The following is a 13,727-nucleotide window of genomic DNA, read 5'->3' as shown; positions in this document are numbered from 1 at the left end:
ATAATTGATAAGATGGAACTGTGAATTGTTGACTGAAAAGTTTCTATTTTTCATCAATTTATCAGAATTTTAAGAATTGGGCAAAATAAAACAATTGAATGTACCAATTTCATATCATGAAGTTTACAAATGTTCTTTGGCAACCTTTTATAAGTGGCATTTCTCTTTTTTTTGCTGCCTTCCTCCGGGTGGTGGGTGATCATTTCCTTTTAGGAAGATTTTTACTTCGTAACTTAATTGTTAATCAAGTTTATTAAAAAATTTATAATAATATTCAAATATTTATAGTGGTTTACAACCTAAACTCGAATTGTTTTATCTATTGATAAGGTGTCTATATCATAACCAAACAATATCTATATAATAAAGTCACAAGAGTCAAATTACATTATTGCCCATGTGACCGACTTGCATCTCTAAGGACAATATTAGCCATTGCACATCACTTGCCTACACAAGGGCTTACATCATATTGCCTACACAAGGTTAGACTTCGGCTTGAATGCTTAGAACCACACTTGGGATTATTTGCAGTCAACTAGATTTGCGAACTTAGATCAACAATTGGAATTTTCAATAACAAATAAAGCTTGATAGCCTAGATACACAAAGAGATTTAAGTAGCTGATTAGGCTCTCTAGCCTAGACCCATAAATGAGATTTTAGTAGTCATTTAGTTTGTCTAGCCTTGACCATACATGGGCGCAAATGTTACTTGTTTAAACTTTTACTCATTTAAAATGTCTCTTAATAGACTAATTTCACAATACAAGTACAAACAAAAATTACACCTTTGTGTCTAATGTTTGTGGGAGCAACTCAGTTAGTTCATTTTAAAATATAAAGTTAAATTTTTTTTCGATGGGTTTTCAAATCCGGGAGACAAATCAAAGCAACTCCTTATTTGTTTGATTTCAAAGTTTTAGCACTCAAGTAGTGATGTAAACTTTGCAATCATTGGTTTAGTTACATTATGTAAGGTCTAGTGAGGAACAAACTTAGAGAGGGAGCGAATAAGTTTTTTAACTTTTGTTGCTAATTTTAAGTTCTTTTGGTTTAGATCAAATAACCACTAAGGCCAATTACAATACTGCCCACATAGGGACTTACACCACTTAATTGACTACAAAAGTTAACTTACAATAAAACACCATCACTTAGATTACAGTAGCTAATTAGACACTAGCCTACACCCACAAATAGATTTTCTAGTAGTTCACTAAGCTATACAGGTGTAAACTTAGCCCCCAAGGTACACTAACCTAGACCCATAAAGGGTTTTTCCATTAGCTCACTAGGCTATACAAGCCAAGACCCACACAAGGATTTTTAGCAGTTCACTGGACACACCAGCCTAAACCCACATAAGGATTTTTTGCACCACATACCTACACAAAGCTTACTAATGCCGCTTATTAATTTATACTCTTCAATTACAACAACTTTCCAACTTCTACAACTCAACCACAACGACTTCTTAGCATTTACACCTCAACTCAAACAACTTTTTTCACGCAATTTTCAATAGCTAATGCACATTCTCAATCTCAACATCTTAGCCACCACAACTTCTCAGACCTCTATACTTCTACTGTGACAATTTTCCTACTTCCATAACTCAGCCTCAACAACTTCTCTCAATTAATTTAATGTGAATGATGATCTTGCCTACCCAAGACTTGACCCAAATTTCAAGTTTTACTTCCTTACGACATAATTCAATTTAAATTACCTCTCAACTAGTAGATTTAACAATTAATGTTCAAGCAAAAAAATACTCTAGTTCTTAAGCACCTGCTGAAGTAATCAACAGTTCAAGAATGTCCTTAATGACTAGATTTGAAATATATGCACAATGTTAAGATTGAATTGATTTTTCCAATTGGAGAAAAAAAATACAAAGTAGCTTAATGTAATGGTTGATATTAAAATATATCCTAAGAGCAATAATTCAAACTTTAGTAAATAAATTCAATAAGTAATATCTCTAGTTCCATGTAGTCTACCAAGTATAATCAGTATGACTCAAAGTACATGCTCGTGTATACTCGGGTTTGAAAACTTATCCCCAAATTTCAATTTTTTGCATTTTCAAATGCCCCACCATATTAGAATACTTGCATATATGAAATGATTTGAAAGCAAAAAATCAAACAAGTTTCATTTCAAATGGAAGTTAATCACACAAACACTTAAAAGCACAATTGTTGAATCAAATATGATTTCAAAATCACTAAACACGTGTTCAACTAACAAATATCTAAGTATCTAATCAAGATATGAAATAGCTCAATGGAGGACCTATCAATTTTGATTTTCTTTGGTTATTGGGAGAATGAAAAATCTTCTCAAATCGTGTGTGAAGGCTTAGGAGGCTTGGAAAATCTTTGAACAAGAGAGAAATTCATTTTGGGCGAGTTTGTTTTAAATAAAAGGCTCTCTAACGTTCAAAGAACTAGCTATTAGAGATAGAAAGTGATATTTTGTCGTCAAGTAAAAATAGTTAGTTAGGTCAAACAAATACGAAAAATATTTATTAAATCCTATTTTTGATGTTGAACACAACTGTAGGTTTCTTATAAAATTTTGACACCCGCAACTCCCAAAACTAAGTCTGAAAGGTTAAGATATAAATTTCTGCACAAATGGTTCAAATCCTATGCTAAAGGTTTGAATCCAACTCATGGGTTCGTATCCACTTTTAATTCCAAAAGTTTTCGTAACTAGGGTTACATCTTTTTTGTCTTTCTTGGGATTCACATCCTGTCACTTGGGTTAGAATCCTACCATGGGTTCAAATCCACCCACATGAGTTCTACAACCCTTTGTGAATTCTACTCTTCACAATGGGTTCTACACCTCTTCTTCTTTCAAACTTTCTATTTATTCGTACGTGACTCTTTTACTCTCTCTGTCAAGCTAAGGGTTTGAATCATTCCATAAGGTTGAGTCCTTTTGTTCATTTTTCATGATGTCTTTAATTTGTTTTGTCTTTTCACTTCAAGGATTCGTCTTTTTCACTTATGTTCTTGACTTCTATGAATGAGCTCGACTTCTTCAGCCTTTAATACTTCATTTGATCATCTTCTTTTTCATGTTTTACTCTTCTTGTCGTTTCTTGGTATACTTGCTTCTTTTTCTTGTAAAAAATGATTTTTCTTCCTCTTGTTTGGGCAAAAAGTGTTGCTAGGCTGTTTGGAAAGTATACTTTTTTACAAAAATTGTTTATTCCCTTTTGGTGTATAGGGTAATTCAAATAGTCTCTTGCCACTATAAATATGCTACAAAACTTTCCTTTTGGGGCTTATTAAATTAAATAATATGCATTAACACACATAATTAGTACTTGAGTGTTTGCTATTATCAAAATTTTCTCAATAGGTATTTTGAGATCAACATTCTCTGCCTTTTTTATGGTGACAAACACTCATGAGCATATAAAAATATTAATGCAAAAGAGTGTATAAATCTGAATAAAATTACATCTAATATAAATATCTAATTCAACTTCACTTAGATTTTCCTCCCCCCTTTGTAAGCAGTTTTATATGCTCACTCCAAATTTTCTCCCCCTTTTGACATCATCAAAATTCACCATGTGGACAATAAGTGTGCTCCCCCTATAATGATGCTCCCCCTGTGCCTGTTGCATTTTACTCCCCTTACGGCATTGGACAGTGGGATGTATTTTTATTCCCCCTCAATTTTTACATCCATTTACTTTCTTACAAGAAAACGTCCATAAGAGGTCTTAAAGAGTATTACAGTTAGAACACAACCTTTTCTTGAGGCATCTTGAGACCATACATTGTCTCATTCTGAACAACATATAATGGCTAGAATGATGATCAACACTAGGGTTCAAGTCCCTTTTGTCGAGTTGAACTGACAATAACTCCACTTTCACCTAGATCTATTAGGTGGTTCCCTAAAAGTTAATTTTTATTCTCCTAAGGGTGCACATTTCTTTATCTTTTACCTCCTATTTGGCTACATTTTCTCCTTCTTTCTACTGTCTCTACTTTCTCCTTCTAAATTTTCTTAATTACCCTTTATACTCATTCGACTCTCTTGTTCTCATCTTCAAAAATTTTAATTTGAGGTGACTTTTTCATTTCTCCTATGCATCATCTTCCATTTGGTTTCATTTTGTTTTCTTCCTCCTAGTTTGAATGAGATTTTGTAATTAAACTTTGAGCTCCATCTAATTTCTTCATTCTTTCTTCTTCTTTCACAAACCTCCTTCAATCCCTCTTCTTTCTTGATGTTTTTAACTTAAATGAGATGTAATAATTTCAATTTCAATTTTCACCTCATTCATCTCCTATTACTTCAGCCCTATGCTTCTAACCTTCTCATCTGTTTAGTTGATCATTTCTTTTAATTCCCTCACTTGGTTTTTTTCTATTTTGTCAAGCACTCTCTTGAATCATGTCCTTGTGGTTGGATCCTTGATCTCATACCGTCACTATCATGAATCCATTAGGGTTTTTTCTTCTTAATTTTTTTTGATCGCTTCCTCATTTTCATGCTCCTACTTTTTTTCTTTTTTCTTTTTTAGAAAGGGGTTCACTAATTAGATGGGAATCTCCTAAGTTTGCCTATTTCATTCATTTTCCTCAAAGTCATTAAGGCACCTAAAAACACTCTTCATACATGCCTAATCAAATTTTCCAAGCATTGCACAAACATTATCAGTCCAACCAATTCATTTTGTTTTGACTAACTGTTGAAACTTAGGATTCCATGATGTATAATCACAGTAGAAGATGATTAAAGGGTGAGAAGAAGAATTGTAGAGAGAATATTTTTGGAGGAGAAGATGAAGAGTGACAAATTTGTCCAAACCCTCCCCCTTAAGTTGTATTTATAAATATCAAAAGTACTAATATTACGAGAATACCCGTCACCCTAGTAAGAGTGAATAAGAGACATAAATCATAAACTAATTACATCGCTGCCATCTTTATGAGATGACTCTTTATTTACCATCATGCCACCATTGTGCGGGCCTGGGTTCCTTCTCCTTGGTCTGTGAGCTTGAGCCCATCTTCCACACACTTAGACATGTAGGTATTCCTTGGTTTCGTGTGGGCTTGGGCCCATCTTCCAACACTCCCCCTCAAGCTAGGGTGAGAGAGCATCATAAACGTACAACTTGCTGTAAATAGTGTATATGATATTCCCGTATAAAATGGTAGTCCACCATATCTTCCAACATTCCCCTTCAAGTTGGTAGTCTTTTTGTTCATTTCCAAGAGACACAGTTGGCATAATATAAGAGAGAGTAAAATCACTCCTAACCATAATACATCACTCCATACTCCAGTCAAATGGTCATAGTAAAAAATACTTTTTGTTCTATTTCACAAGCGAAAAAGTAGTCCTAATGCGGGGCATAGAGTCTACCCACTTTCTTAGAGTAGCTAAAAAAAAAATCTCTTGAGTGAATAATAGACTTGACTCATGCTGGATGTTGGGCACACTCCTATCCTTTGTAGGTAGTAGGTCCATAGGTATTGTTCAGAAGTGTAGTAATAAGCTCTTCTATCACGGTGTCCCAACACAGGGCATTGACTCTCAAATGGTAAGAGTAAAAATGTCAAATAAGGTGGTAACGGGTAATCATCGGAAGATTATAGTTTGGGGTCACCATGTGCTTTCTTCTTCATTAGAATAACCAATGCTGATAATAATCAACAACCGATAAGTCCTTCAATAATAATGTCACAATCAAAGAGACATAATAGCAACAACGGTGATTAAGCAATGCCCAAATAACACGTACCAAATAGGCAGTTATATAGCAGCGGATAACCAGTAGGTAGTAAAAGTCCTTAAGAGCAATAATGACATATAACATAATATGTAACAAGTCCATCCTTGAGTAAGGAAGCTATGCATCAAGTAATAACTTGAGGATAATCCTATGTAATAATCCAGGGTAATAATCAAGCCGAAGTCAAGCCGGTAGCAGATAGAAGATAGCAGATAACAAATAGTAGATAGTAGCTTTAACAACGAGTGAGTGAGTTAAGCCATGTAATAGACTGCTAATAATAAGTTGAACCAAGTATTGTTTGATAATCAATAAATCAAACAATCTCCAACCTGCTCATCCTTCATACTACTCTTTCTATTCTCTCCCTCAAGCTGGGAGATAATGTTAATGATCCCAGCTTGAAGTCAACAAATATTTTGCAAGCTCAAGTGCTAATCCACCTCTTGTATGATCAAGTAACAGAAGGCTAGTATCAACAACTTCACTAACTCAAATATTATAAACCAAGTAACTCAAGCCAAGCAAAATATTTCAATCTTTTCTTGCCTTAATTTTTTAGGCTAGGATACCAAATCAAATTCTTTGCAATCTTTCAAAATACCAACAAAATCTTACAAAATTTGTGCCTGAAAAACTCTTCTAAATAAGGTAGTTTCCTCCTTCAATTGGTGCCAACTTAGCAATCAAATAAGACACATTTCCTTGCCTTTTTTCTTGAAATCTTTGGGCAAGGCAATATTTGACAAATAAATCAAGAAAAGTTTATGAAAATAAGATGATCTTCTAAAGATTCTTTCTAGACATTGTTAGTTAACAAACATAAACTTTCTAAGGGTAGATCATGAGCTAGTTTCCTGATATTGTTGATCAATAACAACAACTCAAAAAGTTAAGCAAGAAATTCAGCTTAAATGCGGATCTTTGACGTAATAGTATACCGACATAACCTTTGATTTTTCCAATGTGAGCATCTCCTTAAATATAGATCAAATTGACATGAAATTTTCTCCTTATTAAACCAAACTTAAATAAATTTCAAAAAGTATAAATTATCTTCATAAAATATACTTATTTTGAGATAAATAATCTGATAGTTTTTGGACTCTATAATCCTGTTGAACTGAGTACTCTTTCTTCTTTGGTCAGCATGACCATTGACTCTTCTAAGATCGATATCTCCATATAAAAACTTTGATTGAGAATTGGTTGAATAGGTAAGAAAATAGACTTACAAATATTTCTTTTGATATATAATTTTCCATATAATGTCTCATTTTTTATGGCATAAAACGGCTCAAAAGTTGAAGTTTTTTGCTATTGCTCGAAATTTTTATGCTGCTTGACCTTTGTTGCTTCAGATATCAATTTCTCTTTCTAGAGAAATCTGATTTCAACGAGTTGGAAACTAGACTCAAATATCTTTCCAATGACATTTATTTTTCTATATAAAACATAATTTAAGAGAGTGAAACAACCAATGAAAAACAAGAATTAGAAAAGAAGACTAAAGGGAAAACGAGAAACTCCACTTTTTCTTTTTCTTCTTCTTCTTCCTCCCCTTTTTCTCCATCTTCTTCTCCTTTTCCATATTAGATTTTTCCCACTTGGATACCATGTTGAAACTTAGGATTCCATGATGTATAATCACAATAGAAGAGGATTAAAGGGTGAGAAGAAGAAGAAGAGTTGTGGAGAGAAGGTTTTTGGAGGAGAAGAGAAAGAGTGACAAATTTGGAGAAAATAGGAGGAAGATTAGGGTAATGGACCTGTCCAAACGTCCCCCTTAAGTTGTATTTATAGATATCAAAAGTACTAATATTACAAGAATACCCTTCACCCTAGTAAGAGTGAATAAGAGACATAAATCATAAACTAATTACATCACTGTTATCTTTATGAGATAACTCTTTATTTACCACCATGTCACCACTATGTGGGCTTGAGCCCATCTTCCACACACATGTATGTGTGGGACTTCCTTGGTCATGTGGGCTAGGACCCATCTTCCAACAATCTTCAGTTTATCGTCTTGTGTTTTCATCACTTCAAAGCAATGACTAGACCCACTACCTAAAAAATAAAAGAGTATATCCAACATCTAGTTTGAGTCAAGTCTTCTATTCTTCACCCAATAGGTGATTTGTATTTAAGCTACCTTTAAAAAGTGAATAGTCACTTTTTTGTGCCCTAAAATTGGGTTGTTTTGTACTTTAAACTATGCCCATTTTGATTGGTGTATGAAGCTTTGTTGTATAACAATGAGTGATTTTCTTCTCCCATATTGTATTTTGTCCAAGTTGGGTCTCTATGTCATTTTCATCCCCATATTAAAGGGGATAAATAGAAGAAGAAACACAAAAAAAAAATATTTTATTATACATGATGTCATAATTTTTATGCGACTAAAATATTCAAGAAAGGGAGATAACAAAATATGAAGATTTTACATCTATAAAAAACTTTTAGCTAATGAAGATTGAATACCAAAAATCATTTTCGTTCCAAGCTGAAGTTATAAATTCTAACTCGAGGGAGACTGTTGAAGAGCAAGTATGTAAAATATTTACATAACTCTCATTGCAATAAACCTCACAAACCCAGAATTAATTTGGTGGAGTCTTACAAGATTCTCGTTAAAAATGTTTAAGTTATATTAGTCTTTTATTTATATTCAGTTATTCAATTATTTTAAGATTTATTTTTAATATTTAAATTTGGATTTAACTGGGTCAAGACACCACCTGACATAATCGTAATTGGACATTGCATCGGATTCTCACTACTTCAATAGGATTTACATCTACTTTTTCGGTTTTAATTAATCTATCGAAGATCAAAGAACAAACAATGACAGCGATGCCGATGACCCACTCCCACTCTCATCTGCCGCTTCCGTTTGACTGATTGATCGATGTTACTGTTCTCCAGTCGCCGCAGCCTGGCTCGGATTTGCAGTTCACCACGACCACCATTAAAGCCCAGTTCAAATCTCATTCCCTCCCTCCTCTCCGTGCTCCAGTCGCCATCAATAATAACCCTTCAAAAGAGCAAAATTCCAAAAATGATCGATAAATATCTCCTCAGGAAAGAGCAGAGGGTGCGTAGATAAGGTTGGGTCACAGACCCTTCATGTAGCTCTACGATAACTTTCACGCTCCACCTGCATGAGAATCTCTCCACATCTTATCCATTCCCTCTTCCATATCTCACCTCTCCTCCTCCCCGGATAACCCAGCCATCATCTTCTTCTTAATTTGATCGCAGCTTCGAAGACCCATTTTGGGTATTTGGGTTTTGATCGGAATCTGAAGAAGAGAAGCGGCGGTGAGGATGGAGAACCAGGCGTCTCAGTCGTACCCGGCGGCCCCGTACCACCACCTGCTGCAGCAGCAGCAACAGCAGCTGCAGATGTTCTGGAACTACCAGCGCCAAGAGATCGAGCAGGTGAACGACTTCAAGAACCACCAGCTGCCCCTCGCGCGGATCAAGAAGATCATGAAGGCTGACGAGGACGTGAGGATGATCTCCGCGGAGGCGCCCATCCTCTTCGCCAAGGCCTGCGAGCTCTTCATCCTGGAGCTCACAATCAGGTCCTGGCTCCACGCCGAGGAGAACAAGCGCCGCACGCTGCAGAAGAACGACATCGCCGCCGCTATTACGCGCACCGACATTTTCGACTTCCTCGTTGATATCGTGCCCAGGGACGAGATCAAGGACGAGGGTTCCGGCGCCGGGGCCCCTTTGCTGCCGGGGATGCCCTACTACTACCCCCCGGCGCCGGCAGTCAGTCCCGGAATGATGATCGGGCGGCCGGCCATCGATCCAATGGGGTACATGCAACCGCCGCCGCAGCTCGGATGGCAGCAGGTCTGGCAGACGGGATTGCCCGACGACGGCTCGTACGGGCACCAGCAACAGCAGAGCCTGGAGGACCAGCCGGCTTACGGCATCCCTCCTCCTCAGTGATACCTAAAGAAAATGAAATGAAAGAAACCAGAAGTTTTCACATTTCTGTAAATCAATCTTGGAAGGAATGAGATTTCTTAAATCAATCTTTTGCTCACTTACTTTTCTCGCTCCATCTGCTGAAAGTCGATTAGATTGACGAGATTTCTGATGGGTCGATTGACCTTGTCTTGTGTCCTTCCGTTGACGATGACTGATCAATTGTAGAAACTGTAAAGCTGCTGCTTTTACTTAACAATTTAATCCCACAATCCGGGCAATTTGACAAATTTTCTTTGAGTTGTAGTGATCAGCTCAAGAGCGCAGTCTGCAGAAAAATGGCATGTAACGAAGAATCTACTGTGCGGTAGTGCAAGAAAGAAGATGATGTCTGTGCAGTTTTAAGAAAATAACATGATAAAATGATTTTTTTCCATTTGATCAAATTCCTGAGTCTAAAATAATATGATAGGAAAGGGGTTACTCAACATGACTCAGGACATGATCTTCATGCGCATTACTCAGTTCATATCCTGATGTTGTTAGGGAGTGCCAAACTTTATATCATGTACATGATCTTCCATGACTCAGGAATTAATGTCCCAAGAGTAAACGGTGGAAAGTGTTTTCCGCCCGATTTTGAGAATCATGTATATGACTCACGCACGGAGCTCTCTCTGGCGTACCCCTCTCTCGTTCCCGCAGCTCTGTCGTCTCCCTAAACCCCAATCTCTCTGCTTCCTCTCTCGTCTCCACCGTCCCTCTCTGGTCTCCCTCTCTACGGCCTCTCCCTCTCAACCTTCGTGGCAGAGCATGAGAGGTCAAACATCTGTTGCAGAGCTTCTCTTCTCCCTCTTGGCGTACCGTTAGAGCGCCGCATCTATCGGCGTTGCTCATTGGCCTGTAGCCGTCATCGTTGCCTGCTGGCTCGCCGCTGAGGAAGACGACGATGGTTTAATTTTTCCCAAGTTAGAAAAAATTAAACTATTGTCATAAAAATCATTAATTTATATATTTTATTTATAAAAAAATTATTTTTATTTATAAAATAATTATTTGTATTTATTTAATATATTTATTTTATAATTACTATATTAAAATAGTGATTTAATAGTCATAATTAAAATATTATTAAAATAAATATTTGATAAATTATTTTGGTATAATTATCCAATTGTTATAGTTAATTAAACCAATGGTTTTAAATTTTGTGGTAATATATTATTAATTAATAATACATAAAATATATTATGAAAAAATATATAGTGTGTTAAAGTTATGATTAGATCAATTTTTTCTCTTAAATTATTTATTTTTAGGTTAAAGTATATCATATCTTATTAATAAATTAATTACTCAACCTATTACTTTCGTTTTTGTTATTTATAACGTTATTTATTTATTATTTGTAATTAATCATGTGCATATTTCATTGGCTCATGTAATTATCATATTAATGCACAATAAAATATCTAATTCAATTAATACATATATTAATATATTTATTATACATTAAATAACTTATTCATGTAGTAATAATGGTTGTTTTACCTAATTTGGGGTTTAAGGATTATGTTGTAATTAAGTATATTGTAAGGGTTTAGGGATTTTCTTGTTTTTTATGTTTTTCTCATGTTGGGGCACTAACACTGGAAATTGTTTTCCAGTGCACATGAAGTCGTCAATACTAACACCAAGTGCGAAGATGATCTTCATATAGATGACTGACATGATCTTCATGTTGGATATGAACTTGATCTTCAAAAATCCATTTGGGAGACTAACCCCCTAAAGATCTTATCTTTTTTTTAAAATTGCAAAGAGGAATTGAAAGAGAGAGGTTAAGAAGGTTGGAATAAGAGAGGACAAAAGAAGAAACAAGTAGAGCAAGAGAGGGAGGTAGAGAGACTACAAGGAAAAAAGAGAAGAAGAGAAGAGAAAAGAGAAGAGAGGTGGTAGGACACGAATTTTTGAGAGAGAAAGGGAGAGTAAATTAAAATAAGATGCTTTGCTCTAGGAATTTTCAATTTCATCAATCAAAGAAATCAAAATTACATAATTGTAGGAGATTGCTAAATTGATTGAAATCCTATCTCTAGGAATACTTGAAGAATGGAAACTCAAGATTGCTTTGACTTCCTTTAAACAGTTTTTTGAATTCCTGAATTGGCACCCCCTTTTCCAAGCCATGCTCCTCATGTGCTCCTCTTTGTAGGCACCCTAGAATTTAGAAAGTTTGGGTGACATCCCCTAGATTTTCTAGAAGACAAAATTAAATTACCACTTTTATCCTTAAGGTGACGCCCCTTAGACTCATTTAAAAATAAATACCTTTAAATTACAAGTTTTACCCCTCCCCTAGCTTCGTAATTATAAGCTTTTAAATAATTTGGATTTGATCACGACATAACTTGAAATCATAAAAACTCAAGAACTAGAATCCTCAAATTCATCACTGCTTCCAAAAGGCAATCCTTATCATAGTAAAACTAAACACAATCCACTGAACCTTCTACGTGAATTTTATAGTAATCATGTCAAGATTGTCTTATCATTATCTATTGGACGCTTTGATTTTCTTTAAATGGAACCTTACACTTTCTTCGAGCCTTATTTTGTATACTATCATATCCTCCAATGTGTTTCTTTTTTCGTAAAAATTTCTGAATCACTTGACAATGAATGTATCTCCAACATCCTCATTTTTTTAGTCTTGAAATAATAACAACATAAACAATCTTTTACTATGTTATTCCCTAACCAATCTTCATGCTCATTATACCATGTAGTTAGTAGAATCACATGGTTTGAGGGAAATCAATGCCCATTGGCCCATTGGTTGAAAAGAGTCTCTTTTGCAAACATTTTCTTTGATCTCTAATTATTTCTTCTCACACATCTATTGCACTTTTCATTGTTCTTCTTCATTGTTTCTTCAAACAAAATGGTTTCTTCTTTCTTCACTATTCCACATTGTTAAAGACCACTGCTCTCCACCTTCATGTCAAGTTAATTCCTTTACAAGCTTGTGTTTATTATTATTTTTTTTGTCTCATTTTCTCTATTTTTCTTCTTTATGAGAGTGCACTTTTTGGAATAATGATATTGTTACGTCCCCACTTGCATGCAATGGCTCATGAGGACAAATTTAGGCCTCGAGAACCTAGTAGACTGGTTGCATGAAAGAAAATTAAGAGTTTTACGTGAAACTTTATTAGGGTTTTTGACTTTGTACGCTCATAACTCAAGAACTGGGGCTTGAATAGAGAAACATAAGGTATAGATGGATAGATGGAAGAGTTAGAAAATAAATGGTATAGGTTTTGTAGATTTCTAAATGGTGGAAGATAGAGAACTAGATGTTTTCTGTTTAGTGCTATGGAATGACTGTGATGAACTTATGTTAGGGTTTTTTAGATTTTATGACTCTGAGGATGAATTTGGATTGACATATATAGATACTAAGGACTCTCAGGACATGGGAGAAAGAGTATAGACTCTTTATGAACATTTGGTCAAAGAATGGGAAATGTTTAAATAGGAAACACCTCCTTTCTAGAGTTGGCACCACCTTAAGGAACCAAGAGTAGAATGTTTTATTTTACTAGGAATTCGTGAGACTTAGGAGAGAAGAAAAGTGTTTCCTTGTCTCCTTACTATGAAACTTTTATTTCTCACCTCTAGAATTGGACTCAAATAAGAATTCATAGACTGAAATAAGAAAGACACTTGAAAGAGAGTTTTGTTTAAATATGAACAAATCAATTGCAAGAAGTTTGCTAAGTTCCATGCAGAGATAGTTTTCTTAATTTAGACTCAACTAATGCACACTACAAAAGATAAATTAACTAGGACTCTTGTTATAAACTCTTTTATAGAATAAGGACTCTAGAGAATAAGTACACTTAAGTTATAACTTGTGCAAGATACTTACTATGAGAGACGCTCCATTAACATGTAACTCTCTCGATAAGCATCAAACTCAAGTAAACAATTAGGG

General features: G+C 35.1%; 1 protein-coding gene across 1 annotated transcript; it reads left to right on the top strand.

Moving 5' to 3' along the window:
• The first annotated feature begins 8,875 nt into the window (after positions 1 to 8,875).
• LOC137962997 (nuclear transcription factor Y subunit C-1-like) lies at positions 8,876 to 9,834 on the top strand. Its single transcript, XM_068810161.1, has one exon. It carries the CDS (start codon positions 9,113 to 9,115, stop codon positions 9,746 to 9,748), a length of 636 nt encoding a protein of 211 aa, XP_068666262.1. The 5' UTR covers positions 8,876 to 9,112; the 3' UTR covers positions 9,749 to 9,834.
• Positions 9,835 to 13,727: the final 3,893 nt, after the last annotated feature.

Source organism: Aristolochia californica, unplaced genomic scaffold (genome assembly GCF_029961685.1).
Source record: "Aristolochia californica isolate CCGP_79_NKW_82.1479 unplaced genomic scaffold, dmAriCali1.0.hap1 SCAF_4, whole genome shotgun sequence".
Taxonomy (NCBI): Eukaryota; Viridiplantae; Streptophyta; class Magnoliopsida; order Piperales; family Aristolochiaceae; genus Aristolochia; species Aristolochia californica.
The sequence above is the reverse complement of the archived record's forward strand: the minus strand, read 5'-3'. Positions and strand labels throughout refer to the sequence as shown.